The 24,135-nt window shown below is 67.6% G+C and overlaps 3 protein-coding genes across 3 annotated transcripts; 1 reads left to right on the plus strand and 2 right to left on the minus strand.

Moving 5' to 3' along the window:
- Nucleotides 1-14,669: 14,669 nt before the first annotated feature.
- On the minus strand, nucleotides 14,670-15,936 carry LOC132319775 (pulmonary surfactant-associated protein C-like). The gene is made up of 5 exons (XM_059831425.1): nucleotides 15,895-15,936; nucleotides 15,289-15,615; nucleotides 15,108-15,218; nucleotides 14,917-15,027; nucleotides 14,670-14,765 (listed from the first exon to the last, which is right to left on the minus strand). The coding sequence occupies exons 1-5, from the start codon at nucleotides 15,934-15,936 to the stop codon at nucleotides 14,670-14,672; spliced, it is 687 nt and encodes a 228-aa protein (XP_059687408.1).
- Nucleotides 15,937-18,094: 2,158 nt separating this feature from the next.
- On the minus strand, nucleotides 18,095-19,134 carry SFTPC (surfactant protein C). Its single transcript, XM_059831600.1, has 5 exons — nucleotides 19,090-19,134; nucleotides 18,834-18,980; nucleotides 18,557-18,697; nucleotides 18,352-18,462; nucleotides 18,095-18,202 (listed from the first exon to the last, which is right to left on the minus strand). The coding sequence occupies exons 1-5, from the start codon at nucleotides 19,132-19,134 to the stop codon at nucleotides 18,095-18,097; spliced, it is 552 nt and encodes a 183-aa protein (XP_059687583.1).
- Nucleotides 19,135-20,073: 939 nt separating this feature from the next.
- Nucleotides 20,074-23,151, plus strand: LGI3 (leucine rich repeat LGI family member 3). The gene is made up of 8 exons (XM_059831524.1): nucleotides 20,074-20,285; nucleotides 21,108-21,179; nucleotides 21,274-21,345; nucleotides 21,460-21,531; nucleotides 21,638-21,709; nucleotides 21,830-21,999; nucleotides 22,070-22,234; nucleotides 22,334-23,151. The coding sequence occupies exons 1-8, from the start codon at nucleotides 20,074-20,076 to the stop codon at nucleotides 23,149-23,151; spliced, it is 1,653 nt and encodes a 550-aa protein (XP_059687507.1).
- The last annotated feature ends 984 nt before the right edge of the window (nucleotides 23,152-24,135 follow it).

Here is a 24,135-nt window from a genome sequence, read left to right on the forward strand (position 1 = left end):
GGCTCCGCGGGCAGCGGGCGGGCAGGGGAGGCGGGCGGCTTTTTTTTTTTTCCCTCTCTTCCCCTCTTTCCTTCCCTTCTTCGCTCCTTTTTTTTTTTTCCCTCCTCTCTCTCTCTCTTTTTTTTTTTTTTTTTTTTAGGGAAATGAGATCTGGCGGGGGCGGGTTCAAGCGCGGAGCTCGGCCCCTGCAGCCCCGGGCGCAGGGCTGGGAGCGGGGCCAGCGCCGGGGGGGGGGGCGGCGGGGCCGCGCCGCTGCCGGGGACCCGACCCGCAGCCCCCGCTCCTGCCCCCCCGCAGCCTCCGCTCCGCAGCCCCCGGACCCGCTCCTGCACCCCCTGGTCCCGCTCGTGTCCCCCTCGGTCCGCCCAGCACCCCCCGGTCTCGCCCCGTATCCCCCAGCACCGATCCCGCCCCCCCCGGTCCCCTTCCTTCTCCCCCAGCACCGATCCTGCCCCCCCCGGTCCCCTTCCTTCTCCCCCAGCACCGATCCCACTCCCCCCGGTCCCCTTCCTTCTCCTCCAGCACCGATCCTGCCCCCCCCGGTCCCCTTCCTTCTCCCCCAGCACCGATCCCACTCCCCCCGGTCCCCTTCCTTCTCCTCCAGCACCGATCCTGCCCCCCCCGGTCCCCTTCCTTCTCCCCCAGCACCGATCCCACTCCCCCCGGTCCCCTTCCTTCTCCTCCAGCACCGATCCTGCCCCCCCCCGGTCCCCTTCCTTCTCCCCCAGCACCGATCCCACTCCCCCCGGTCCCCTTCCTTCTCCCCCAGCACCGATCCTGCCCCCCCCGGTCCCCTTCCTTCTCCCCCAGCACCGATCCCGCCCCTCCCGGTCCCCTTCCTTCTCCCCCAGCACTGATCCCGCCCCTCCCGGTCCCCTTCCTTCTCCCCCAGCACCGATCCTGCCCCCCCCGGTCCCCTTCCTTCTCCCCCAGCACCGATCCCGCCCCTCCCGGTCCCCTTCCTTCTCCCCCAGCACCGATCCTGCCCCCCCCGGTCCCCTTCCTTCTCCCCCAGCACCGATCCCACTCCCCCCGGTCCCCTTCCTTCTCCCCCAGCACCGATCCTGCCCCCCCCGGTCCCCTTCCTTCTCCCCCAGCACCGATCCCACTCCCCCCGGTCCCCTTCCTTCTCCTCCAGCACCGATCCTGCCCCCCCCCGGTCCCCTTCCTTCTCCCCCAGCACCGATCCCACTCCCCCCGGTCCCCTTCCTTCTCCCCCAGCACCGATCCTGCCCCCCCCGGTCCCCTTCCTTCTCCCCCAGCACCGATCCCGCCCCTCCCGGTCCCCTTCCTTCTCCCCCAGCACTGATCCCGCCCCTCCCGGTCCCCTTCCTTCTCCCCCAGCACCGATCCTGCCCCCCCCGGTCCCCTTCCTTCTCCCCCAGCACCGATCCCGCCCCTCCCGGTCCCCTTCCTTCTCCTCCAGCACCGATCCTGCCCCCCCCGGTCCCCTTCCTTCTCCCCCAGCACCGATCCTGCCCCCCCCGGTCCCCTTCCTTCTCCCCCAGCACCGATCCTGCCCCCCCCAGCCCCAACCCGTATCCCTCAGCCCCGGTCCTGCACCGCCTCCTGAGCACCCCAGTCCCCGGTCCTGCACCCCACAACCTCTGCTCCTGGACCCCATGGCCCCGGTCCTGCACCCCGCACCCCCATCCCACAGCCCCCAATCCACATCGCCCAGTCCCACACCCCATCCCGCACCCCCATGTACCTGGTTTTGCGCCCCACATCCCCATCCCGCATCCCTCAGCCCCGCTCCTGCGTTCCCCACATTCCCCAGCCCTGCACCCCGTATCTCCTGGCCCTGGACCCCCAGACCCGCACCCCCGGTGCTGGACCCCATATCCCACGCCCCACATCCTCCCAAGCCTTGCTGGAGCAGGAGGAGGAGGAGGCAGCATCCCCCACACACCCTTCCCAAACACCGGTGGGCTCCGGGCCCCGGAGCAGGCGCTGGGGGGCTGCCCGCACCCCTCAACCCCCCCACGAGAGTCTGCCTCCTCCTGGGGGGCTCAGCCCAGCTGGGTGCAGCCAGGAGCCCCCCACCCCGGGATGCCATGGGACCGCGGGGCCGGTGCTCCGTCTGCCTTCCCGCTCCGACCCCAAAGGCAGCCCTGCACCCACAGGCACCCAGCCCGCATGGGTCACAGGCCTGCCAGGAGCTGGGCGAGCACCCTGCGGAGGGTGGGCGAGCACCCCAGGAGCTGGGCGAGCACCCCAGGGAGGGCAGGCGAGCACCCCTGGAGCAGGGTGAGCACCCAAGGGTGGCCAGAGGGAGAGGCAGCTGGCGGCCTCGGCTGGGCCACGTGGCCGCGTGTGCAAGCGTGTGTGCACGCGTGTGCACGCGTGTGCGCCGAGGTCTGTGAGTGACACCTGCCGTCAAAGCTCTGCCACTTCAGCAGAGCCCGTCACGGCGAGGTCCCCACGGGCCACCCAGCTCCTCAGCGGGCCATGCCTGGGCACCCAGGGGTGGGTGGGGGCCATGCCGGGGAGGTGGTGGGAGCAGGGCAGGCTGTGCCCGCGGCGCTCCGAGGGATGCCACCCCACTCCCTGCCCTCTGCCAGCTCCCAGCCGCCCACCCTGGGGAGCTGGTGCCAGTGTCGGGGTGCTGCGTCCCCCCCAGGCCAGGGTGCGGGTGCCCCCAGCCCGAGGAGGGAAGCGGGGTCCAGCCGCCCGCTCGCCACTAGATAGAGCTCCGAATTCAGCCTTGCTTTGCCCGTGCGGGGGCCTTCTACCTTGCCCCCTTGCCTGTCCCCGTGCACGTCCCTTGTCCCCTTGCAGCGTCCCCCCTGCCCATCCCAGCCCCAGCAGGGACGAGGAGCTGAGCGGGGCCCCCTCCGGCTCCCGGCTCATCCTCCGGTGCAGCCTGGCCTGCTCTTGCTGCTCCCGGACAAACACAGCCCTATCGTCTTACTTAAAATACTCTCATCACTTGCATTAACATCATTTTTTTCAAGTTTCTAACTCTTCAGTGTTATTGCATACAATTACTGCCTCGGGGACACGCTGGATGCACACAGGCATCCGGACTCCGCTCCCTCCCCTGCCCACTAGCCCCCCCCAAATCCTCTTTCCCTTTTGCTTTCAGGGACCTCCCGCATTCAGGGCCTGACTTGTTCCCACCAGGCACAGCAGATCCTGGGGAAATCTCCTTCGCGCCTTATCTCGGGCCGTTATTTTCCTCCCCCAACAGCAGATCATCTCGGGATGTGTTTTGCTAGTTAGCCCGGCATTGCAAAACCTACATCCAGTAAACCTTTCCCCTTCGAGCAAATAAATAAACTCCTGAAAACCGGTCTCGCTCTGCTTCCCCACGCCATCCCCAGCCCACACATCGCACGGTGCAGCCCGGGGATGGGAACGCGGGGAGCAACTGCCTAATTCATCTCCAACCTCTAGCTGGACTCCCAAGAAAACAAACAGATCCCCCGTGAAAAACAAGCCGGGCTTTGAAATACTTTCTGTTTCCATCCCTCTGCTGGGAAGGATGTTTGAGGGCTGAGTCCCCGGATGATGTAAATCCATTATGTCAGGATCTGGCCGCTGGTTTCCACCCTGGTATCGCCCCTTTCTCACGGAGCGCTCCGGGGACCCGGGAGGTTTTTCCCCACCTCCCTCCCCACATCAGCCCGGCTCTCCCACGCTGGCGTTCGCTCCCTGGGACCCAGCTCTCTTGCAGACACGGTTTTCCAAGCACCGCAATCTCCCTCGACGTCGATGGTGTCCTGCCCCGTGAGCTCCTTGCACCTTCCCAGGAAGCGGTGGGCGGCCGTGGGGTGCCGTGGCCCGTGCCCCACGGCGGCCAGCTGCCTGCTCCGGCAGGGCCAGCCCCACGGAGCCCGGGAGCCTCTTCCCTGGCTGCAAGGCAGCTCCCCCTGACGTGTTGGACATATGATGTTTTCTCGAGCCCTGGAATAAATAACCCCCCAAACGCACATCCTCCCACGCGGACGGCCAGCTCCTGCAGCCCGTGGTCAGCTGCACCGTCCGTGCACCACGGTCCGTGCACCGCAGATCCCCCGCACCGGCGAAGGCGCAGGAGAGGTAAGGGGGGTTCCTCTGTCCCCAAGCAGTTGCTGTGGGGTTGTGGCAATGCTGCAGGTTTGGCTCCTACCATGGTCTTTGGTCCCAAAGGGCTCTGGGCTCCGGCCGCCTTCTCCCCTCTTGCTCCGGCCGCGCGGCCGGGCCATGGGACGGGTTGTGTCCCGCTCATCGGCAAAGCAGGCAGGTCTCCCAGTGTGGCAGGACGGGCAGGCAGGGCTCCCGGTGCTGACCTCGCTGCATCGCTCTGTGCCTCCGCTCCGTGCCCGCAGAGTGGCGGGGGGACAGTTGTCACGCCAGCTCCGAAGGGCATCCCCAAAACCCTTGGAAAAGCTGCATCTCTGCAGCGTGCTCCCTGAGGCAGAGCCCCAAAGGCCGAGCTCGGGGGGCAGTGGGCTGCACGGGAGCGCTCGCAGCGGCGGGGGCAAAGCCCATCCCAAAGCCCTGCCAGGAGCGGTTCAGCTCGGTCAGGAGCTCAACACCCCCGTGTCCTGCCCCGCGTTGCCCCCGCGCCCTCCCCAGCCACCCCGCAGCTCACCAGGAGCGAGCGCTTGCAGCCCCGGGGAGCAAAACGCACCCAGCGCTGTCTGCAAGCGGCCAAGCACGCGGGCAGGATGAGGCCAGCGCTGGCTCGGCTCGGACAGCCGCAGTGGCCCCGGGGTGGGCTGTGTTCCATGGACGACCTGTCAGCAGTGATGGATGGAGAGCTGGAGGCAGCTCTGGGCCCGCCGCCTCCCCGAAGCAGGTGCTCTGCTCTCGCCGCTGCCGGTTGCTGCCTGGCCGCAGCCCTGCCTTCACGCCTTGCAGCCGCCGGGCACGAGAGGACCCGGTTCCCCGCCGGTGACTGCGGTGTCCTGCCGAGCCGTGCCGTGCCAGGGCCATGGGGCTGTGCGGGGTCTGCTTCTCCACGGCTCTGCTCGTCTTTGCAGCTGCAGGGGTCTGGAGCCGGGAGGCGGGTGAGTGAGGACGTCCGTGGCATGGCCACGCCGGGGAGGTGTCCCACCGTGGCGCACGCATGTCCCCGTGGGGGATGTCACGCTCCAGCCCACGCAGCTGGCATCCCACGTAGCCTGGTTGGGTCTCCGTGCTCTGTCCCGCAGGACTGTGTGCCCTCCACGTGCTGGTGGCCCTGGACGTCACCGACTACCAGCAGTCCAACCTGCAGCCCTACCTGGAGCGGGTCCTGCGGGACCTGGCCGCGCTGGACCACCTCACCTGCAGCCCACTCGACCTGAGCCTCAGCCTGCAGAGCACGCAGCGGGACGGGGACACCCTCTTCCAGGAGCGGCTGCGGGAGCCCTGGGTGGATGTGCTGCAACGCCTGGCGCGGGCGCACACCTTCCAGCGCTCCTACCTCAACCAGCCCGCCCTGCAGAGCTTCCTCGGCACCCTGGCACGGCAGGAGGCTGATGCCAAGGTATAGCACCGGCACAGACGTGCCCATCGCTCCCGGTGAGGCTGGGGGACACAGGATGCTCCCGCTGCCGGGGGCTGCTGCAGAGCACCGGTCCCCGCTCCTTGCCCAGGTGCTGCTGGTGTTCACGGATGGGCTGGATGATGATGCGGGGAAGATGAAGGAGGCGGCAACGTCGGCTTGGCTGCAAGGTAGGGCTGCGAGCGGGGAAAGCTGGCAGGGGCTGGGCACCACCCGGCACAGCGTGACACCCCAGAGCACCCCGTCCCCTCCAGACCAGGCTGACCTGCTGGTGACGGTGGCCGTGAACAACGCCACGGGGCTGGGGGACCTGCAGCAGGTGGAATTCGGGCGATGGCTGGGGAGCAGGCAGCAGCTTGCCGTGGACATGCCAGAGGCTGGCGGGCACGTGGCGCAGGAGCTGGTGAGGACGGGCCATGGCGGGGTGGGCGGTGAGGGCCCCGCGGGCTCTGAGCGGGGATGTCACCCTCTCCCCACAGCTGGCCCTGGCAGAGCGGATGTGCTGCCAGATGTGTCCCTGCACCTGCGTGGGGCTGCCCGGTCCACGAGGCCCCGGCGGCCCCCGGGGGGGCAAGGTAAAGGGCCGGGGGAGCGGGGGGATGCGGGAGGGATGCCCAGCCCTGCAGAGAGCCTGGAGCAGGGCTTAGACCTTTCCCTTCCCCATCGGGGACATGTTTCCCCAAGCCCCCCCGCCCATGCTCACAGGAGAGCGGTCCCATCCTTCCCATCCCTCTCTGCCGGGATGCAAATCCAGAACAAACCTTGAGGTTGGGTCGTGCCCGCCTTGATGCTGCCCCTGCGGTGCCAAAGCACCAAGCAAAGCAGGGGGAAACCAAGGCCCAGGGGTGGGGTGGGGGTCTCACCACGCTCCCCGGGGGAATTGCACCCCCGTGCTGCATGCACAGCCCCGGATCCCTTTCCCAGGGCCAAGAGGAGCCCTGGGAGCTCCGCTCAAGCCCTTCCTCCCTGGGCTGGGAAGGGAGCCCAGCTGCGCTGGCTCCCAGCCCAGGGTCCGTCGTGGGGCCGGGGGGTCGCGGCTGCCGCTCCCAGGGTCTCTCTGTCCTAGGGGGTGACAGGCAGCAAGGGGCGTGCTGGAGACGAGGGCGAGCACGGGCACAGCGTGAGTTGGCCGTGGGACCCCCGGGGGTGGGAGAGGGCGGCCCTGGGGGCGAGGGGGTCCCTGTTACTGCATTGCCACTGACAGCCTCCTCTCCCCTCCCGGGCGCAGGGGGAGCAGGGACCGCGAGGTCTTTATGGCAGCCGAGGGATGCAGGGATGCCCGGGGCAGTGTGGGCAGAAGGTGAGGGGCTGACCTAGCCCGGCGCGGCTCCGTCCCGCAGTGTGGGTGCCCACCGCTCCCCGGCTGCTCTCCTCTGTCTCTTTGCAGGGCGTCGTGGGTCACCCTGGGGAGCAGGTATGTCCCTGCCTTGTGGTTTATCCCATGGCTCCTGCGGGCATCAATGGTGGCCAAGGCTATGGACAGCTGGCGGTGGCAAGGAGACCTCAAGGATGGGCAGGGAAGAGAGGGATTTGGGGAGGGGAATGGAAGGTGGTCATCATGGATGGAGCAGTGGGATGGCCCGGGGTGCTGGGGGAAGCGGGGCAAAGCCAGGACCTGGCTATTCCACTCCATGCTGTATAACCTGGCATCAGACCATGTCACCTCCTTGCAGGGACCTCCTGGAGAAGCTGGCTATGATGGTGTGGACGGGGAGCAGGTGAGCTGTGCAGCAGGGCATTGCATCAGCCCGCCAGTGCAACCACCCCTCCATCCTGGCACAGCCGCCCGAGCAGCACTGGGCACAGGCACGGGCACGGGCACGGGCACGGGCACAGCCTCCTTTCTCCTCCCCAGGGCGAAGCAGGGACCCCCGGCCGCCCCGGAGAGAAGGGGTCCCGGGGGAGGCAGGTGTGGTGCTGCACGGCTGAGCCTCGGCGAAGCGCTGCCTCCTTCGCCCACTGCCCCGTTGCTAAATCCCTTCCTCCTGCCTTCGTCTAGGGGCAGAAAGGCTCCCGGGGTGCCCAGGGGGAGAAGGGGCCCCCAGGCCCTCGCGGTGATGTGGTGAGTAAGGGGCTCGCAGCCCCAGGGCTCCACAGGGTGCTGGAGGGCTCTCTGAGCCCCCTCTCTGCTCCCCAGGGGCCACCCGGGAGGAGAAGCGCCGAGCCCGGCACCCCGGGGCGGAGAGGAGACGGGGGTCCCCAGGTAAGGGTTGGCAGGGGCCAGGACCGTGCTCCGGGGTGCCGGGTGGCAGTGGTGGAGCAGCCGGTGGAGACGTGCGGGGAGGACAGCCAGGAGCTCTGCTTGCCTCTCAACACCCACAATTTCCAGGGAGACCCCGGCCAGCTCGGTCCCCCGGGGCCAGTGGGACCCCCAGGTCCCCCTGCTCACCCGGTAGGTGCCACGAGCAGGGGGGCACCGGGGTTCTCCCCGGGTGTCCCTGTGCCACGTGTTCCTGTGCTGGGGACATGGCGCTGAGGACGCTTCCCTCCGCAGACCTCGTGCCAGAAAGGGCAGCAGGGAGCACAGGTAGAGCTGGCAGCGCCCGAGGGTGCAGGGGTCTGTCTGTCCCGGGGACCAGGGACATCTCTCCGCCGGAGCCTGAGCCATCCCGTCTCCTCACAGGGCAAGAAGGGGAACCGCGGCAGCCCCGGCCCCGGGGGACAGAAGGGCTACGGAGGTGCCCAGGTGAGGCCAGGGCAGCCCCCACCAGTCCTGGGACCCCCGGGGGGGCATCCCGCTGCCTCCTTTCCTCTCCCTTTGCAGGGGATGCCGGGGCTGCGGGGGACGAAGGGTGTCACCGGCCACCTGGGGAGCAGAGGACTTCAGGTGCCGTCCCCCTCCTTGTGCTGGGGTCCCCGGTGGGTGCTGGTGGCCACCCCAAGCCAGTGGCTGTGCCGGTGGGTGCCCCCCCCACCCCCAGCACCCTTGATCCTCCTTTGCCTTTTGCCCAGGGTCTGCCCGGAGCCGAGGGCTCCCAGGGAGCAGCCGGCCCAGCCGGCCCCAAAGGGGAGAAGGTGAGCAACTCTGTGACCTGGCATTTTGCAGCCCCCTCCGTTCACCCCCAGCCTGCAGCCCCGCTTTCTCTTCCAGGGCCAGGCAGGAGCCGAGGGCAGGAAGGGGAGCACAGGATCACGGGGGCCCAAAGGCGCCCTGGTAAGGCTGTGTCCCTCGGGGACATGGCATCCTCCCCAAGGGCACTACAGCAGGGGAAGGCATGGAAAAGCCATGGCCAAGGAAGCTTTGGGAAGAGGGGTGTTTGTGTAGGTCCTACAATAATCTGCTTTGGGATTTTTCTCCCCTCCCAGGGTGAGAACGGGTGTGACCAGAGAGGTGCTCCAGGGAGGAAGGGTGCCAAGGTACTGGAGTAGGGATGGAGGCGGGTGGGATGAGCGTGGGGCAGAGCTCCGTCCCTGCCCATGGGGCTGCCGGGGGTCCCGGCCCCGCTCACGTGCGCTGCTTCCCCCAGGGTGCTCGGGGCCAGCCGGGATGCCCCGGGGCTCAGGTGAGTGTGAGGGGTCCGGGAGGGGGCATGGGGACCTCTCCGGGCTCAGCCTGTCCACGCTGTGGGGTGTTGGGAAGGAAGGGGTCGGCTTCCTCCGGGTGTCCCCCCAGGGTGCTGGGGGCGAGAGAGGAGCCCCGGGGGACAAGGGCGCACGAGGGCTGCCCGGGCGCAGGGTGAGTATGGCAAAGCCCCCTCCCCGCTCCCCCCGCCACGCACACCCGCTCAACTCCCCCGGGGTTTTCCAGGGCCATCCTGGGAGCAGAGGAGAAGTGGGCGGCCACGGCAGCGTGGGACCTCCAGGAGAGATGGTGACTCCCTGCAAATTCCCTTTTTCCTGCCACATTTCTGCAACCAGCCGTGTTGTGCAAAGAGCGGGGAAGCCCCGGTGCTCGGGGATGTGTTCCTCGTTCATATTTCCTCTTCATTTCTCTCTTTTCCTGCTGCTCCAGGGCCCGAAGGGCTCGCCAGGCATTCCCCTCTCCACGGTACGGGATACTGGTGTGGGGCCAGCTGGGGATGGGGACCCAGCCTCGAGGGGTGTCCTTGGGGGACAGCGAGGAGCTCGGTGGCTGCCCGGCCCCAGCAAGCCTTGCTGGGTTTGCTGGGAAGAGCTGGGTGGGAGAGCTGGGACTGACACCGCTTTGTGCATCCCTCCAGCCTTGCAAGCTCAAGGCTTTCATCCGCCGGAGCTGTGGTGAGAGCCTGGGACAGCGGTGGGGATGGCAGGGAGGGGATGGGGACCAGCTCGGTGATGGGACCGCGGCAGAGGGGACAGAGGGACAGCTGGATGGCAGGGGCACAGGCGATGGATGCATGCCCGGAGGATGCCCGGAGGGTGGTGGCTGGGTGGGCACAGGTACCACAGGCACGGGATGTCAAGGGGAGGGGGGGGCTTCTCTGGCAGCCCCTGAGATGCCGCCGTCCCCTCGCAGTCACCACCTCGCCCTCCTGCCCGCTCTTCCCCACCGAGCTGGTTCTGGTGCTGGAAACCTCGTCCACGGTGCCACCAGCCCTCTTCTCCCGCATGAAGGAGCTGCTGGCTCTGCTGCTGCAGGACCTGCAGGTCTCCCCACTGGGCTGCCCGGCGGGGGCCCGGGTGGCCGTGCTGGCCTACGCGGCCACCCCCACCTACCTGCTGCGTGCCGGAGAGGCTGGGAGCGGGGCCGTGCTGCTGCGGCACCTCCGCCGCCTCTCGCCCACCCGCTCCTCCCGGCGCGGCCGCCTGGCCGCCGCCATGCGCTTCGTGGGGCATCACGTGCTCAAGAGGGTCCGTCCGGCCGCCCTGGGCAGGAAGGTGGTCCTCTTTGTCACCAGCGGCCGGAGCCAGGACCTGGAGGGCATCGGGGAGGCTGCTCTGCAGTACGAAGCCCTGGGCATCGTGCCGGCGGTGCTCACCTTCAGCCCGCTGCCCGAGGTGGTGCGGGCTTTCCAGGTGAGCCCCGGGGCTGGTGGCTGCTCCCTCTGGTCCCCCCCAGCCCTCACACCCCACCCCGGCTCTGCCTCCCCACCCAGGTCAACAGCCTCTTCCGAGTAGTCCAGCTCTCTGCGGCGGAGCCGGCCGGGAACGCGGTGGTGCTGAGGGATGTGGTGCTGCCCTGCGTCCTCTGCTTTGGTAGGCAGCCCCGGGGTGGCACCAGGGGTGGGTGCCCACCATCTCCAGGGCTCAGCCTCCATCCCTCCCCCTGCCCAGACCTCTGCCGCCCCGAGGGCTGTGCCGTGGCCGTGCCGTCCCCTGAGCCGCTGGACGTGGACCTGGCCTTGGTGGTGGACAATGCGGCCCCAGGGATGCAGGCGGAGAGGCTGGAGGCTGTCGGCGAGCTCTTCCACCGCCTCCTGGGGCACCTGCAGCTCGCGGGGCCGGATCCGGCGCAGCGTGGCACCCGCATTGCCCTGGTGCTGACGGGCCCCTCTGCCCCTGGGCAGGGTTTGGCTGAGGTCCCCTTTGGGCTGCCCGGCTCCCGGGAGCAGCTCCGGGAGCACCTCCGCCTTGCGCTGGTGCCCAGGACAGCCGCGGCATCTGCCGTCGGCGCGGTGGCATGGACCCTCCAGCACGCTTTCCAGCAGAGCTCTGGCAACCGGCTTCGCGTCCTCTTCGTGGTGGGGACGGGGGCTGCGGTGCTGTGGGATGGGGAGGCGCGGCAGGCACTGACCCCCTTTGCCCCGTGCGAGGATTTCGGCGTCTTGGTGCTCTCCCTGGGGCGAGCCGGGACGGAACGGCCGGAGGCGGCCATGCCCAAGGCACTGCCGGCATGGCGGTACCACTCCCTGCGCCTGGGCTCGGTTCACCCGCCCGAGATGGGGTATGCGGAGAGAACAGCACTGGGCTTCCTCAGGAGGCTGCGGGGTGAGTGGGGTGGGGGTCCCATCCCCAGCTGCTCCGGGTGGAGGTGGCTTTGATCCCCAAAACCTCCTTGCCGGCACCTCCATCACACCTCTGCTATCGCTTCTGCTCTGCAGCGGAGAGCAGCCAGCACCCCAGCACCCCGGGGTGCCCCCGGGAGCTGCCCAGCACCAGGACCAGTGAGCCCCCCCCAGGGACCCCTGCACAGTGAGTGAAGGGCACCGGGGCCATCCCCTGCGTCCACATCCCTCAGTCCCCTGTGACATGAGTTGGGGGGCTGTGGGGCTGCACCTCCTTTTCCCAGGGAGGGGGTCCTTTTCCCCCAGCATGTACCAGGGGGGTTTGCTCTGATCTCCCCTCCCAGGACAGCCGAGGTCCCCTCTGTGCCCCGCACCGGGATGCTCACGGCACCCCGTGGCCCTGGCAAGGGCCGGAGGGCTGTGGCCATCCCCGGACCATGCACCCTGGACAAGGACCCCGGCAGCGCCTGCGCCCGCTTCTCCGTGATGTGGTACCACCGGCGGGAGACGGGGTCCTGCGAGCGCTTCTGGTACGGGGGCTGCGGGGGCAACGCCAACCGCTTCGGCAGCGAGCGGGACTGCATCCGCGCCTGCATGGACCCAGGTAGGCGAGGGTGGGCGTCCCTCCCGGGGGGCCATGGGGTGCCCGCAGGCTGGGCCGGGGGTACGGCTGAGGCTTCAGTGCTGTGGCTCGGCTGATGCCGTGACCATCCCGGGCAGGTCCCGACGGAGCCGGCGTGGGCGAGAGCAACGTGATGCAGGGTGAGGAGCATGCGAGGGGGGGCCGGGTGTCTTTGGAGAGGGGTGACTCGTGAGCAGAGAGCAGGCAGGGAGGCAGGCAGGGCTGCCAGCTCATGCACCGGCTGGGTCGTGGGGTGTCTTTCCCGGCATGCACCCCATGCCACGCACTCTGGCCGTGCCGTGAGCGTGCCGTGCCGCCCGCCTTGCAGCCGCCTGCCTGGAGGCATGGGACGCAGGGCCTTGCCACTCCTTCTCGCCCAAGTGGTTCTTCGAGGGCCACCAGGTTGGCCGCTGCTCGCTCTTCTGGTACGGGGGCTGCGGCGGCAGCCGCAACCGCTTCGAGAGCCGGGAGCAGTGCGAAGCCGCCTGCCTGCCCCCGGGCAGGGCGAGCCCCCCGGCCCCCCGCCCTGTCAACACCTCTGCCTGCACCCCTGCGCCCGGCTGTCGGGGCTGAGACCCCCCCAATCTGGGTGCCCCTGGACCCCTGAGATGCAGCACCCGAGGCGCAGCGCTCGCCCTCTGCAAACCTCGCCTGCCCCCGCCTGCGCAGGCTCGAGAAACGAGGACACTTGAATTATTGCACAAGGACCTCGGGGTCCTGCCAAGTTTCTGACAGCTCGTCTTCAGCTGCTCCATCACGGGGTGGGGAGGCTGAAGCGGTGGCGGGGGCGCTGAGCCCTTGCAAAACTCTGCACACCCCCTGCCATCCGCTGCTCCAGGAGGATGCTGGTACCCAGGGCTGGCTGGTCAGCCTGGGAACCTTCCAAATAAAAACCACGCCACCTTTCCTGCTCGCAGTGCAGCTGGGCTGGGGAAGGGTGAGGGTTTGGGGGTGGGCGCTTCGGAGCCGCAGGAGGCCCTGGACGGGCGCCCCGCATCCCGGCCAGCCGCAGCTGCACTCTCCCTGCGGGGAGCAGCTTCCCTGGCTGCTCGGAGTGGGGAGTGGGGGCCGGATCCAGGTGTGGGGGTGGCGGGGTGCTTGTGGCCCCCACCCGGGGATGGCCGTGGCGCCGGCGGGAGGCAGCTGCGCTGCTGGCGGGCTCCTGTCCCGGGGGGGCTGTAGCTGCACTGCTCCACGTGCCCCCCCTCTGCCCTGGATGCTCAGCTCGGGGCCAGCATCCCGGTCCTGATAACACCTGATCCTAACACCACCTGTGTCCCGGTCCTAATAACGCCTGATCCTAACAACACCAGCCTCCCGGTCCTGATAATGCCTGATCCTAACAACACCAGTGTCCTGGTCCTAATAACGCCTGATCCTAACAACACCAGTGTCCTGGTCCTGATAACGCCTGATCCTAATAACACCAGCCTCCCGGTCCTAATAAAGCCTGGTCCTAATAACACCAGTGTCCTGGTCCTAATAACGCCTGATCCTAATAACACCAGCCTCCCGGTCCTGATAACGCCTGATCCTAACAACACCAGTGTCCTGGTCCTAATAACGCCTGATCCTAATAACACCAGCATCCCAGTCCTGATAACACCTGATTGTAATAACACCAGCCTCCCGGTCCTAATAATGCCTGATCCTAATAACACCAGCCTCCCGGTCCTAATAACGCCTGATCCTAATAACACCAGCGTCCTGGTCCTGATAACGCCTGATTCTAACAACACCAGCATCCCAGTCCTAATAACACCTGATCCTAATAACACCAGTGTCCCAGTCCTAATAACACCTGATCTTATTAATAACACCAGCGTCCCAGTCCTAATAATCCCAGTCCTCAGGCAGTGGCTGGTGGCCGTGGCCGCCTTCGACACGGGCTGTCGCCAGGAATAGCTCCGAGACCTGATTCTTCCCCTTATCCTTTATTCAGTTCTGCAGGGCGGGAGAGGACAGATACATTTTTCAGGACAGCCTTGGCTCTGGCAGGAGGAGGGGGCAGCTCAGGTCAGTCCCATGCCCGGTGCTGAGCGATGCTCGGGGGGTGCCTCCCGTGAGCCCCCAGGCTGTGGCTGCAGCAGAAATTCACCTAAACGCTGCTCAGAGCCCCTAAATGCATTTTTAAGGCGAAGGAAGCCGGGAGCTGCCGGCAGCCAGGCAAGCAGGGAGTGAAGAACTGGAACGGAGAATTTTGTTTCTTTAAATGTCATGTTTTTTTAAGCTCATTTTTGCACTTGGGTTTGGCGAAGCTGAGAAGACTTAAGTGACAAACCAGCTGGCCCCCAGCGCAGCGTGGCACTCGCCCAAGCAGACACCCACCCACCGCCTCCAGCCCTCCCAGCACCGCCTTTGCAGCAGGGATGCTGCACCCCACGGCGAAGCGGAGCCCCCCGCGCCCCTCCAACGCCAACCCCCCGACCCCACAACCTCCTGATCTGCCCCGCGGCATCACGTGGTGCCCAGCGTCTCCCAAAATTGGGGCAGATGAGGGGCTGCTCGCAGGGGCAGCTGCGGAGGTGTCGGCGATGCTCCCGGAGGGATGGAGGGGCTGCGGCAACGCCGTGTCTGTCGGGGATGCTGCAAGGTAAACCTGGCACCGTGAGGGTGCCGCTGGGTGGGTGGGGGTCCCCCAGCCCTCCCTGCCAGCCCCCTGCCCACCCCTGTGGGCAATGAGACCCTTTGCGCTCACCCAGCAAGGCTAAGCCCAGTAGACGGGGACAATGCTGCAGAGGATGCTCGCCGTGGTGCCCAGGAGGGAGCGATCGGCCAGGGGCATGGCGAGCCTCTTCTCAGCCTGGCGAGGGGAGAGACGGACAAACGAGGCAGCAGCGGTGTGGTGCTGCACCCCAATTCTTCATCGGGAGGGTTGCACGAGGCACCGTGCCCTGGGCATTGCCACGTGCCCCGCACGCCCCGTCCTGCCCCAGCCAGTGGCCAGCACTCACCTGCCGGTGCTGGAAAGTCTTGGCGATGGCATCCAGCCCCGGGATGTTGTCCTTGTCCACGCGGGTGACGTAGCAGGCGCGGTGGAGCTGGGATCTGTAGCTCACCAGCAGCTGTTTGCAGACAGACCCGCATCAGCTGGGTCCCCCCACACCTTCCCCGTCCCCCCGGCCGCGCAGGGCTCCCCGCTTACGTTCTTGTAATCATAGATGACTGTGGCTGGGTCTCCATCCCCACCGTCCAGGTAGAAAGTGGCCACATCCTCTTCCCAGGCCAGTCCTCTCCGCAGCCCCATCCGCAGAACCTGGGGAGCAGGGGGGGAGCTCACCGCCTGCGGCAGCCCCTCCCCGGGGGTGACGGGGGTCCCTACTTACGGTGTCGGCGTGCCGCTGGTCCGCGCGCAGCCACATCAGCAGGGCGCCGGCGATGATGACCACCAGCAGGACCACCACCACCACCACGATGAGGAGGCACTTGAGGTGGTGGCAGCTGAGGAGCTTGCGGGGCAGGTAGCACAGCAGGCGAGGCACGAAGCAGAGGGACCGCTTGATGCAGGCGCAGCCGGGGCAGCCGGGGCAGCTGGGGCACTTGCAGCAGCGGGGCATGCAGCACCGGGCGCATTTGGAACAGCAAACTGCGCAGGGCCAGCAGCAGCAGCCTGGCTTGCAGCATCCTTGGGAGCAGCAGCCCTTCTCCGGGTCCTGCGGGCATGGGAAAGGCGGAGAGCCAGGGTGAGGGGGAAGGAGATGGGAGCTGCGGGATGCAGGGGGGCTGGGAATGGGCTTGCTCCAGGGAGCAGCTCCCATCCCGCTGCCCCTGAGCTCTGGGGATGCAGCATCTCAAAGGCCCTTGCTCCATTGCACGTGCGCTGGTGCCTTGCTGGGATAAACCAGGCAAAGCCCTGTGCCGAGCATCTCGGCTGGGCACAGGGACACCACCAGCGCGATCGTGCCACCCCACTGTGGGTCACAGAGACTCACCAGTGGCTCTTCAACCACCACCTGCTTCACGCTGCTCTCCATGGCTGCCTCCTCCTCCTCCTCCTCCTCCCAGCCCAGGCTGCACCACAGCAGCCGGGACAGAGGGCTTTATACCGGGACGCTTGGGCAGGGAACGGGGCGGCCCCTGTGAACGGGCTCGTGGTCGTGGTGTGCAATCGGGCTCTGGCATGCAATCCACTTCACTTGTGTTTGCTGACCGCCTTCCCGGGGCTGGGTTCCCCTGGGAACCCGCTGGTCAAGAGGCTCTGAGGGCACTTGTCCCCGAGCACGGGGGCCTCTCTGCTGCCCCGGAGCGAGGTGTCGGGGCCAAATCAAACCCTCCTGTGTGGGTTAGAGCTGCCCTTCAGGGTGGAGCATCCGGCGGTGGCCATGGCCAAGGCGAGACCTGGCTTGGTGCCCATGTTCCTTCGCCAGCTCGGGCACCTGGAGCTGCTCGAGGTGGGCAAAGTGCAAACGGGACATCAAAGCTTTCCCACAAACCGTGAGGCTGGGGCGGGAGCGGGGTCACCACGGGGTAGGGACGTGTCCCCGGACCATGGCTGTGCTGGGTGCTCCACAGCCTTGGTCCCGAGGATGCTCGGGCACCGCGGGGGCTTGTGTTGCCAGTGCTGGGGCTTGCGGGGCTGCCCGCAGTGCGGATTTGTTCAGGGTGAGGGGGTCCCAGCTCTGGTGTGTCACCCCGGGTGGTGCAATCAGCAGGGCAGGGTGACACCGCTGTGCCTTGGATTTGCCTGGACATGAGCCTCTCCTGTGGGTGGGCTCAGGCTGGAACCTCTCCGGCCACCCCTGGGTCCCCTCCTTGGCCCCTCAGGACCCCAGATGCTTGCAGCCGGGTGTGGGGGTGAGGGTATGCACCCCGTGTTGCACGCTGCCTCCTGTCCCAGGGTGTCGGGGAGCACGGGAGACCCTGGAGTGGCTCCTGGCTGTTTGCTCTCTGACACCGTGTGCAGGAGAGGCCGTGGGAGCCCTTATCGCCTTCCTCGGCTGCGTGCACCCTTCTCAACCCAGCTCCTTCCCAGGGTAATGCAGGGTCAAGGCATTTCGGGGAGCAGAGCTGCCAGCCCCGTGTCGACACATGGCAATGTGCAGTTTCCCTCCTGTTCCCAGCAAAGCCTCAGCCCCCGGGAGCTGCGACCCTCCTCGCTGCCTGTGGCGGTGGCTATGGGGACAACCCTGAGTTAGCACCCGTTGAAAGGTTAGATCAGGCTGCCCAGCACCGCTGTGCTCCTGGGGGGCTGGCTCGGGTCCTCCCGGGGTCTCTTTTCTCCCTCCCAGCCCCGTGGATCCCCCATTCTCCTGTGCAGTGCTTGGAGGTGCACCCCAAGGATGCTCCCGGCTGCTTTGGGGTAGAGGAGCTAGAGGTGCCAGGGACGGGGGACGTATGGGGGGTGGAGGGGAGTGGGGAGCAAGTGGATCGTGGTGTCCGCGGATGCCCTGCTCGGCCAGAGGCTTGGTGCTCACTGGGAAAGTGGCACACAGTCCCTCTGTCCCTGTCTGCACAAGGAGGGGACAGGGATGGGGACCTGTCTTAGAGGGGTGGCCCAGACCCCACAGGGGTGCCGGGGCTGGTGGGGTGCACTGCCCGTGCCCACGGGCTGGAGGTGCAGAGGCTGCCCCTGCCCATCTCATCCTCTCTCCATGCAAACTGGGAGGGCACAGGGTGGGGGACACTGGCCGTGCAGCCCCAGAGACCGGTGTGCAACATGGGAGGGTGCCCCGGGGAGTGGGTGCTCCTTGGCTGGGCTGAGCTGGGCTGGACTGGTCCTTGCCCTGAGCGCACCAACATGAGGGATGCATCTACCCACGCCGGACCCCGCAGGGAGACATCCCTGGGGCACCGTGCCACCTCTCCCCAGCACCCCGGGACGGGCCGTTTGGCCGGCGCGGGGCGAAGGTCGAGAGCAGCGCTCGGAGGCAGGGACACAGGCTTTACTTTGCAGACAGAAGCGTGAATCCCAAAGCAAATCCCACTTGTTTATTGCAAGTGCTGTGGGAAAGCCACGGTGCCGAGCAGCTGTGGACGGAGCACCCCGACCGTGGGGTGGTCCGCACGCGGGACCGGGACGGGGAGGAGGAGAGATGCCCAGGCATCCCGCCTGGAAGGCAAGACGGGAAGCACGGGGACGGTGACATCTCCGTATCGCTGTCCTGTCCCCCCGGGAGGCAACCCCAGCCGGCGCTATGCCCAGTAGACGGGGACGGTGCTGCAGAGGATGTTAACGGTGGTGCCCAGGATGGAGCGGTCGGCCAGGGGCACGGCGTTGTCCCCGGCATCCTTCATCTCAGCCTGCAGGAGAGAGAACGGGGCGGGGGGCTGCCGTCCTTGGCCACCGTCAGCCTCCCCTCCAGCGGACGCTTGCCGCAAGCCCAGCAGCCCCGCGCTTCGCCCCGGCTGCCCAGGACGCAGGGGCTGGGCTGGGCTCACCCCCCGCTCACCTGCCGGCGCTGGAAGGTCTCAGTGACGGCATCCAGCCCCGGGATGTTCTCCTTGTCCACGCGGGTGATGTAGCAGGCGCGGTGACGCCAGGACCTGTAGCCGACCAGCAGCTGTTTGCAGACAGACCTGGGTCAGCTCAGCCCCGTCCCCTGCCACCGCCGCCACCCGCCCCATCGTGCTCCGTCCCCGGGGCTGCCCCCACACCTTGCTGTAGTCGTACACCACCATGGCGGAGGCGTTGAGCCCGTCCCGCACGGCGAACATCCCAGTCCTTTCCTTCTTGCTCATGGAGAGGTGCTGGGGGGTCCCTTCGCCATCCAGGCCCTGGATGGTCATTCGCAAGACCTGCCGGGAAGAGGGGCGGTCAGGGAGCTTTGCAGGATCTAAACCCCATCCCCGCAAAGTGCCAGTGGCCGGTGCCATTCACAAACCCGTCACCGGAGCCGGTGGCACCGTGGCTCCCTCCCCCGCGCTGCCTCACCGTTTCGGCGTGCGTCTCGGTGATGTGCAGCCCCAGGAGGAGGAAGGCGACGATGACCACCACCAGGATGACCACCACCACCACCACGATCAGGAGGCACTTGAGCTGGTGGGGGACGCAGGGCAGGCGGGGGGAGGCCGTGTACCGCTGGGGACACAGGGGAGCACCCGGCTGAGCTGCCAGCGTGGGGCCGGGGAAGGCAGCCGGTGCTCAGCCCCACGCCGGCTCCCCGGGCTGGGTGATGGGTGCTCCTTACCGGAGGTGCCTCCTCCATCAGCGCTTCTTTGGAGCTGCTGTCCATCTTGCCCTCCCTCGCCGCACGGCTTCTGTCCCTTTGCCAGCTGGAGCCAGGGGATTTATAGGGTCCCAGGTTGGTGGGAGGAGGCTGAGGCCGCTCCGGCTGCCAAGGTGCCACTTGTGCTCTGTTTGCTGAGCCCGGAGAGGAGCCGGGGAGGGGGCGTGAAGCCGCCAAGGGCTCTTTCCCAGCATTTGGCCGGCAGCGTGGGGGGGGCAAGGCAAACAGCGGGTAGGCAGAGCGTACCCACCCTCCGCACCCAGCCCCGGGCTCTGGCCGAGGACCCGGCACCCTTAGCACGTATCTCCCGGGGGTGCTGCACCCCTGGTCCCTGCAGCCCCGTGCACGGGCAGCTGCGGCCCCCCCAGCATGGGGAAGGAGCTGGCTGGGCTCATTGTTGGCCGGGAGCGCCGTGCCTGGGACGGGACGGACGGGTGCCCGGTGCCTCCCACCACCGCTTGCTGCCAGGCCAGGCAGGGAGCTAGCGCGGGCAGCGCTGCAGCACGGGCGCCCGGGCGAAGCAACGGGGCGGGAGAGCCGCGGTGGCATCACCCCTGCAAACCCCTGCGGGTACTGTCCTGTCCCCCATCCCGGTGCACCCTGAGAGCACCCAGCTCCCAGTGGCCGCCCCCCCAGCATGCACCCCCGTGTTTGCACGCCTGCACGCTGGTGAGGACACGCATCCACATGGATGCTCGGATGCTTGTGCTGTCACTCAGCCGCATCCCTCCCTCCCTCCCTCCCTCCCTCCTTCCCGCAGCACAGGAGCATGGTGCGCTGCAGAGCAGCAGGTCGGGTGCCGGCAGCCTCCGCCGCCACCGTCGCTTCCCCTCCACGCTGAAATCTCCGGGGAAGGAGGAGAGGAAAAAGCTTCGCCGCATCTCCCGAGCACAGCAGGAGAAGAGGGACCAGCTCCCGGGGAGAAAGCAGGGCTAGGCCAGGGCGATGGAGCTGCGGCACGGGAGGAGGATGCTGAGGGGCCAGGTCTCTGCTCTCCTCCTCCTCCTTGCCTTGGCCTGGCTTTGGCTGCCGGCGGGGTGTCGGCGGCCCCCCCGGCCACCCCCTTGCCCCCCGAGCTGCTCCTGCACCCGGGACACAGCCTTCTGCGTGGATTCCAAGGCCGTGCCCAGGAACCTGCCCCCCGAGGTCATCTCGCTGTGAGTACCCAGGCAGCAGGATGGGGACGGGGACAGGGATGGGGACAAGGAGCAGGTCACGTCCCCGCGGTGCAGGGCTGGCAGGGGCTGCTGGCTGCCCTGGGGTGGCAGGGACAGCCCCTTTCTTTGTGCTGCATCGGGGGCAAATGCGTGGCGGTGTGGGGTACGGGCAGTGCGGGGTCTCTTGGGAAAAGGAGCGGGCTGGGGACACCCCAGGACTGGTCCCCGTGTCCTGCGGCGGTGGCAGGTCTCCTTGCACACGCAGCCATCCATCAGTGACCGATGGAGCAGGGCTTCAGCCCGTCCCCGCCACGCTCCCCATCTGCCGTGACCTTGGGGACCGGAGCCCCAAGGGGACACGGCTGGCGGGTCCTGATGCACGGTCCCTGGGGACACAACGGGTACGCCGGAGCCTTCCACGGGTGCATGAGTGTGTGTGTGGTGGATGCATGTGTGCGTGCATGCAGCCGCGTGTGTGCATGTGTCCATGTCTACATGCGTGTGCATGCGTGCGTACCCGGGTCGGGGGGTGCCGCAGGGCACGGGCATGTGTGGGGTGGGTGCCAGCCCCCGGGCGCTGCTGTGGGGCTGAGCGCCTCGTCCCCTCCGTACCGCCTTCAGCAGGCAGGATTGCTGCTGGGGCTGCTCTCCCACGGGCTGCCCCCCACCCAGCACCCCTCCCCGGTGAGCAGGGGCTGCGGGGGGCTGCAGTGGCATGCACCAGGTGACGGCAGGGCTGCTGCTGAAAGGCACGAGGGTGGCGGAGTCCCCCGGCTGCCGTCCCCTCTCCCGCACGGTCCTGAGGCTTCGTCTCGCCGGCAGGACAATGGTGAACGCAGCCTTCACGGAGATCCGAGAGGCAGCCTTCGCCCACATCCCCTCGCTGCAGTTCCTGTACGTCTCCCGCGCCAGCGGCCGGGTATCCCGGTGCCCCCCATGCCCGTCCTGCCGGACCCTGGTGCTGACGCCTGCCCCCTTCTCTTTGCAGCCTGCTCAACTCCAACAAGTTCACGCTGATCGGGGACAACGCCTTCGCCGGCCTCTCACATCTCCAGTACCTGTGCGTGGGATGGGGACGGGGACACGGGGACAGGGATGGCCCTGGGGAGGGTGGGGGTATCTGCAGGGACCGGTCCCCTCGGGGCAGCCGTGCCACCATCTCCTCCCGCCCCAGGTTCATCGAGAACAATGACATCCAGGCGCTCTCAAAGGCCACTTTCCGTGGGCTCAAGTCCCTGACGCACCTGTGAGTATTGGGGGGTCCCGTGTTCTCGGGGGGGACAGGGGACAGCTCTGCCCGCCTGCCCCTTTGACGGGGCTGTGTCACCTCCACGGCCCCTCTTGTCCCCCAGGTCCCTGGCCAACAACAACCTGCAGACGCTGCCCCGGGACCTCTTCAAGCCACTGGACATCCTGAGTGACCTGTAAGGCTGCCGTGGCACTGGGGACCCCGGGGGCTGCGGAGAGGGTGACATCCCAGTGCTCGGGGTGCTCTGCTCGTTCCGGGCTGGGTGCTGGGGGTGACTCGGTGCCATTCTTGGCAGGGACCTCCGGGGCAACACGCTGGCCTGCGACTGCAAGATCAAGTGGCTGGTGGAGTGGCTGGAGAGCACCAACACCACAGTCCCTGCCACCTTCTGCAGCAGCCCTGGGCAGTTCGAGGGCCAGCGGATCCGGGACCTGGCACTCGGTGACTTCCAATGCATCACCACGGGTAAGGGACTGCGGCCGCCCGTCACCCCACTCCGGGGCACCCGGACCCTCACCGCCACCTCTCCCCCCAGACTTCGTGGTGCACCAGGTCCTGCCCTTCCAGTCGGTGTCGGCTGAGCCCTTCACCTACGCCAGCGACCTGTACGTCGCCCTGGCACAGCCCGGCGCCAGCAGCTGTGCCATCCTCAAGTGGGACTATGTGGAGCGCAAGCTGCGCGACTTCGACCGCATCCCCGGTAAGGCACCTGGGCGGGGGTCCCCTCCTGGGTTGGGACCCCCATTTTGGGTGATTTGGGAAGGGCACAGCCCCGTTGTGACGTGGTCCTGCCTGGCAGCTCACTCAGCGGTGCACTGCAAGCCCATCGTGGCGCAGAACCAGCTGTACGTGGTGGTGGCCCAGCTCTTCGGTGGCTCCTACATCTACCGCTGGGACACCGCCGTGGACAAGTTCATCAAGATCCAGGACATCGACAGCCAGAAAACCCGCAAGCCCAACGACATCGAGGCCTTCCAGATCGAAGGCGACTGGTACTTTGTCATCGCCGACAGCTCCAAGGCGGGCTCCACCAGCCTCTACCGCCTCAACCAGAACGGCTTCTACTCCCACCAAGCCCTCCACGCCTGGCACCGCGACACCGATGTGGAATACGTGGAGAACGACGGCAAACCCCGGCTGATCATCTCCAGCAGCTCCCAAGCCCCCGTCATCTACCAGTGGAACCGGGCGCAGAAGCAATTCGCGCCCCAGGGGGAGGTGGGGGAGATGCTGGACGTGCAGATGGTGAAGCACTTCAGGGTGAAGCGGGACCAATTCCTCTGCCTCAGCCGCTACATCGGCGACTCCAAGGTGGTGCGATGGGAAGGGCAGCGCTTCGTCGAGCTGCAGACGCTGCCGTCCCGCGGCTCCATGGTGATGCAGCCCTTCTCGGTGGAGCAACGGCAGTACCTGGCCCTGGGCAGTGACTTCTCCTTCACCCACGTCTACCTGTGGGAAGAGGAGAAGCAGAAATTCGTCAAGTTTCAGGAGCTGTCGGTGCAGGCGCCGCGGGCTTTCCGCTACGTGCCGGCTGCCGACGTGCAGCTCCTCTTGGCTCCCAGCTTCAAGGCCAACACGCTGGTCTACCGGCACGTGGTGGTGGACCTCAGCCTCTAGCAGAGAGGCAGAGCCCGGGCTGCCCGCACGGCTCTCGCTCCCCCCCCGAGAGCTGCCTGCTCCTGCCCGAGGACACGCATGCCCCCGCCAGCCCCTTCCTCCTGCCTCTGCCCCACGGTCACAGCCCGGTGCCAGCCCTCCTCCCGGCCCCCCACGTCCACCCACCGCTCGGATTGCTCCCAGGGCAGCACCCAGCCTCGCCGCCCCGCTGCCAGGGGAAGCCACGGGTCTCAGTTTCCCCCCGGTTTCCCCACGCGCAGCACCCACAGCCACCCCGTCCAGCAGCCCGTGGGAGGCGGGCAGGAGGGTGGGACACCCCTCGCCCGGCAGACCGATGCCCTTGGGTGCCTGCTCTGCAGCGCTGGCTGGGTGGCAGGGGTGGGGGGGCACGGGTGCCTCTGCTCGCTCGGGCAACGGGCCGGAGGCTCGGGGCAGGGAGGTCTGGGGGCACCGGGAGTGGGGCGGCAGGCAGGGATGTGCACAGGCAGGGCCAGGCTGCCAGGGCTGGAGGGGATGCTCCCAGGACACTGGGATGCTCCCAGGATGATGGGGTGCTCCCAGGATGATGGGGTGCCTAAGGTGGATGGGATGCTCTGAGGCCAGCAGCATGCTCCGAGGCAGATGCGGATAGGATACCCTGAGGCAGACAGGATGTTTGAGGCCAGAGGGTGGTCCTCTGAGGTGGATGCAGACGGGATGCCCCAAGGCGGATGGGATGCTCGAGGCCGGAGGGATGCTCCAAGGCAAATGCGGATGGGGTACCCCAAGGCGGATGGGATGCTCTGAGGTGGATGCGGACAGGATGCCCCAAGGCAGATGGGATACCCCAAGGCAGATGTGGACAGGATGCCCCAAGGCAGATGGGATGCTCAAGGCCGGAGGGATGCTCCAAGGCAAATGCGGATGGGATACCCCAAGGTGGATGGGATGCTCTGAGGTGGATGCGGACAGGATGCCCCAAGGCAGATGGGATGCTCAAGGCCG

The sequence above is a fragment of the Gavia stellata genome, chromosome 31 (assembly GCF_030936135.1).
Source record: "Gavia stellata isolate bGavSte3 chromosome 31, bGavSte3.hap2, whole genome shotgun sequence".
Taxonomy (NCBI): domain Eukaryota; kingdom Metazoa; phylum Chordata; class Aves; order Gaviiformes; family Gaviidae; genus Gavia; species Gavia stellata.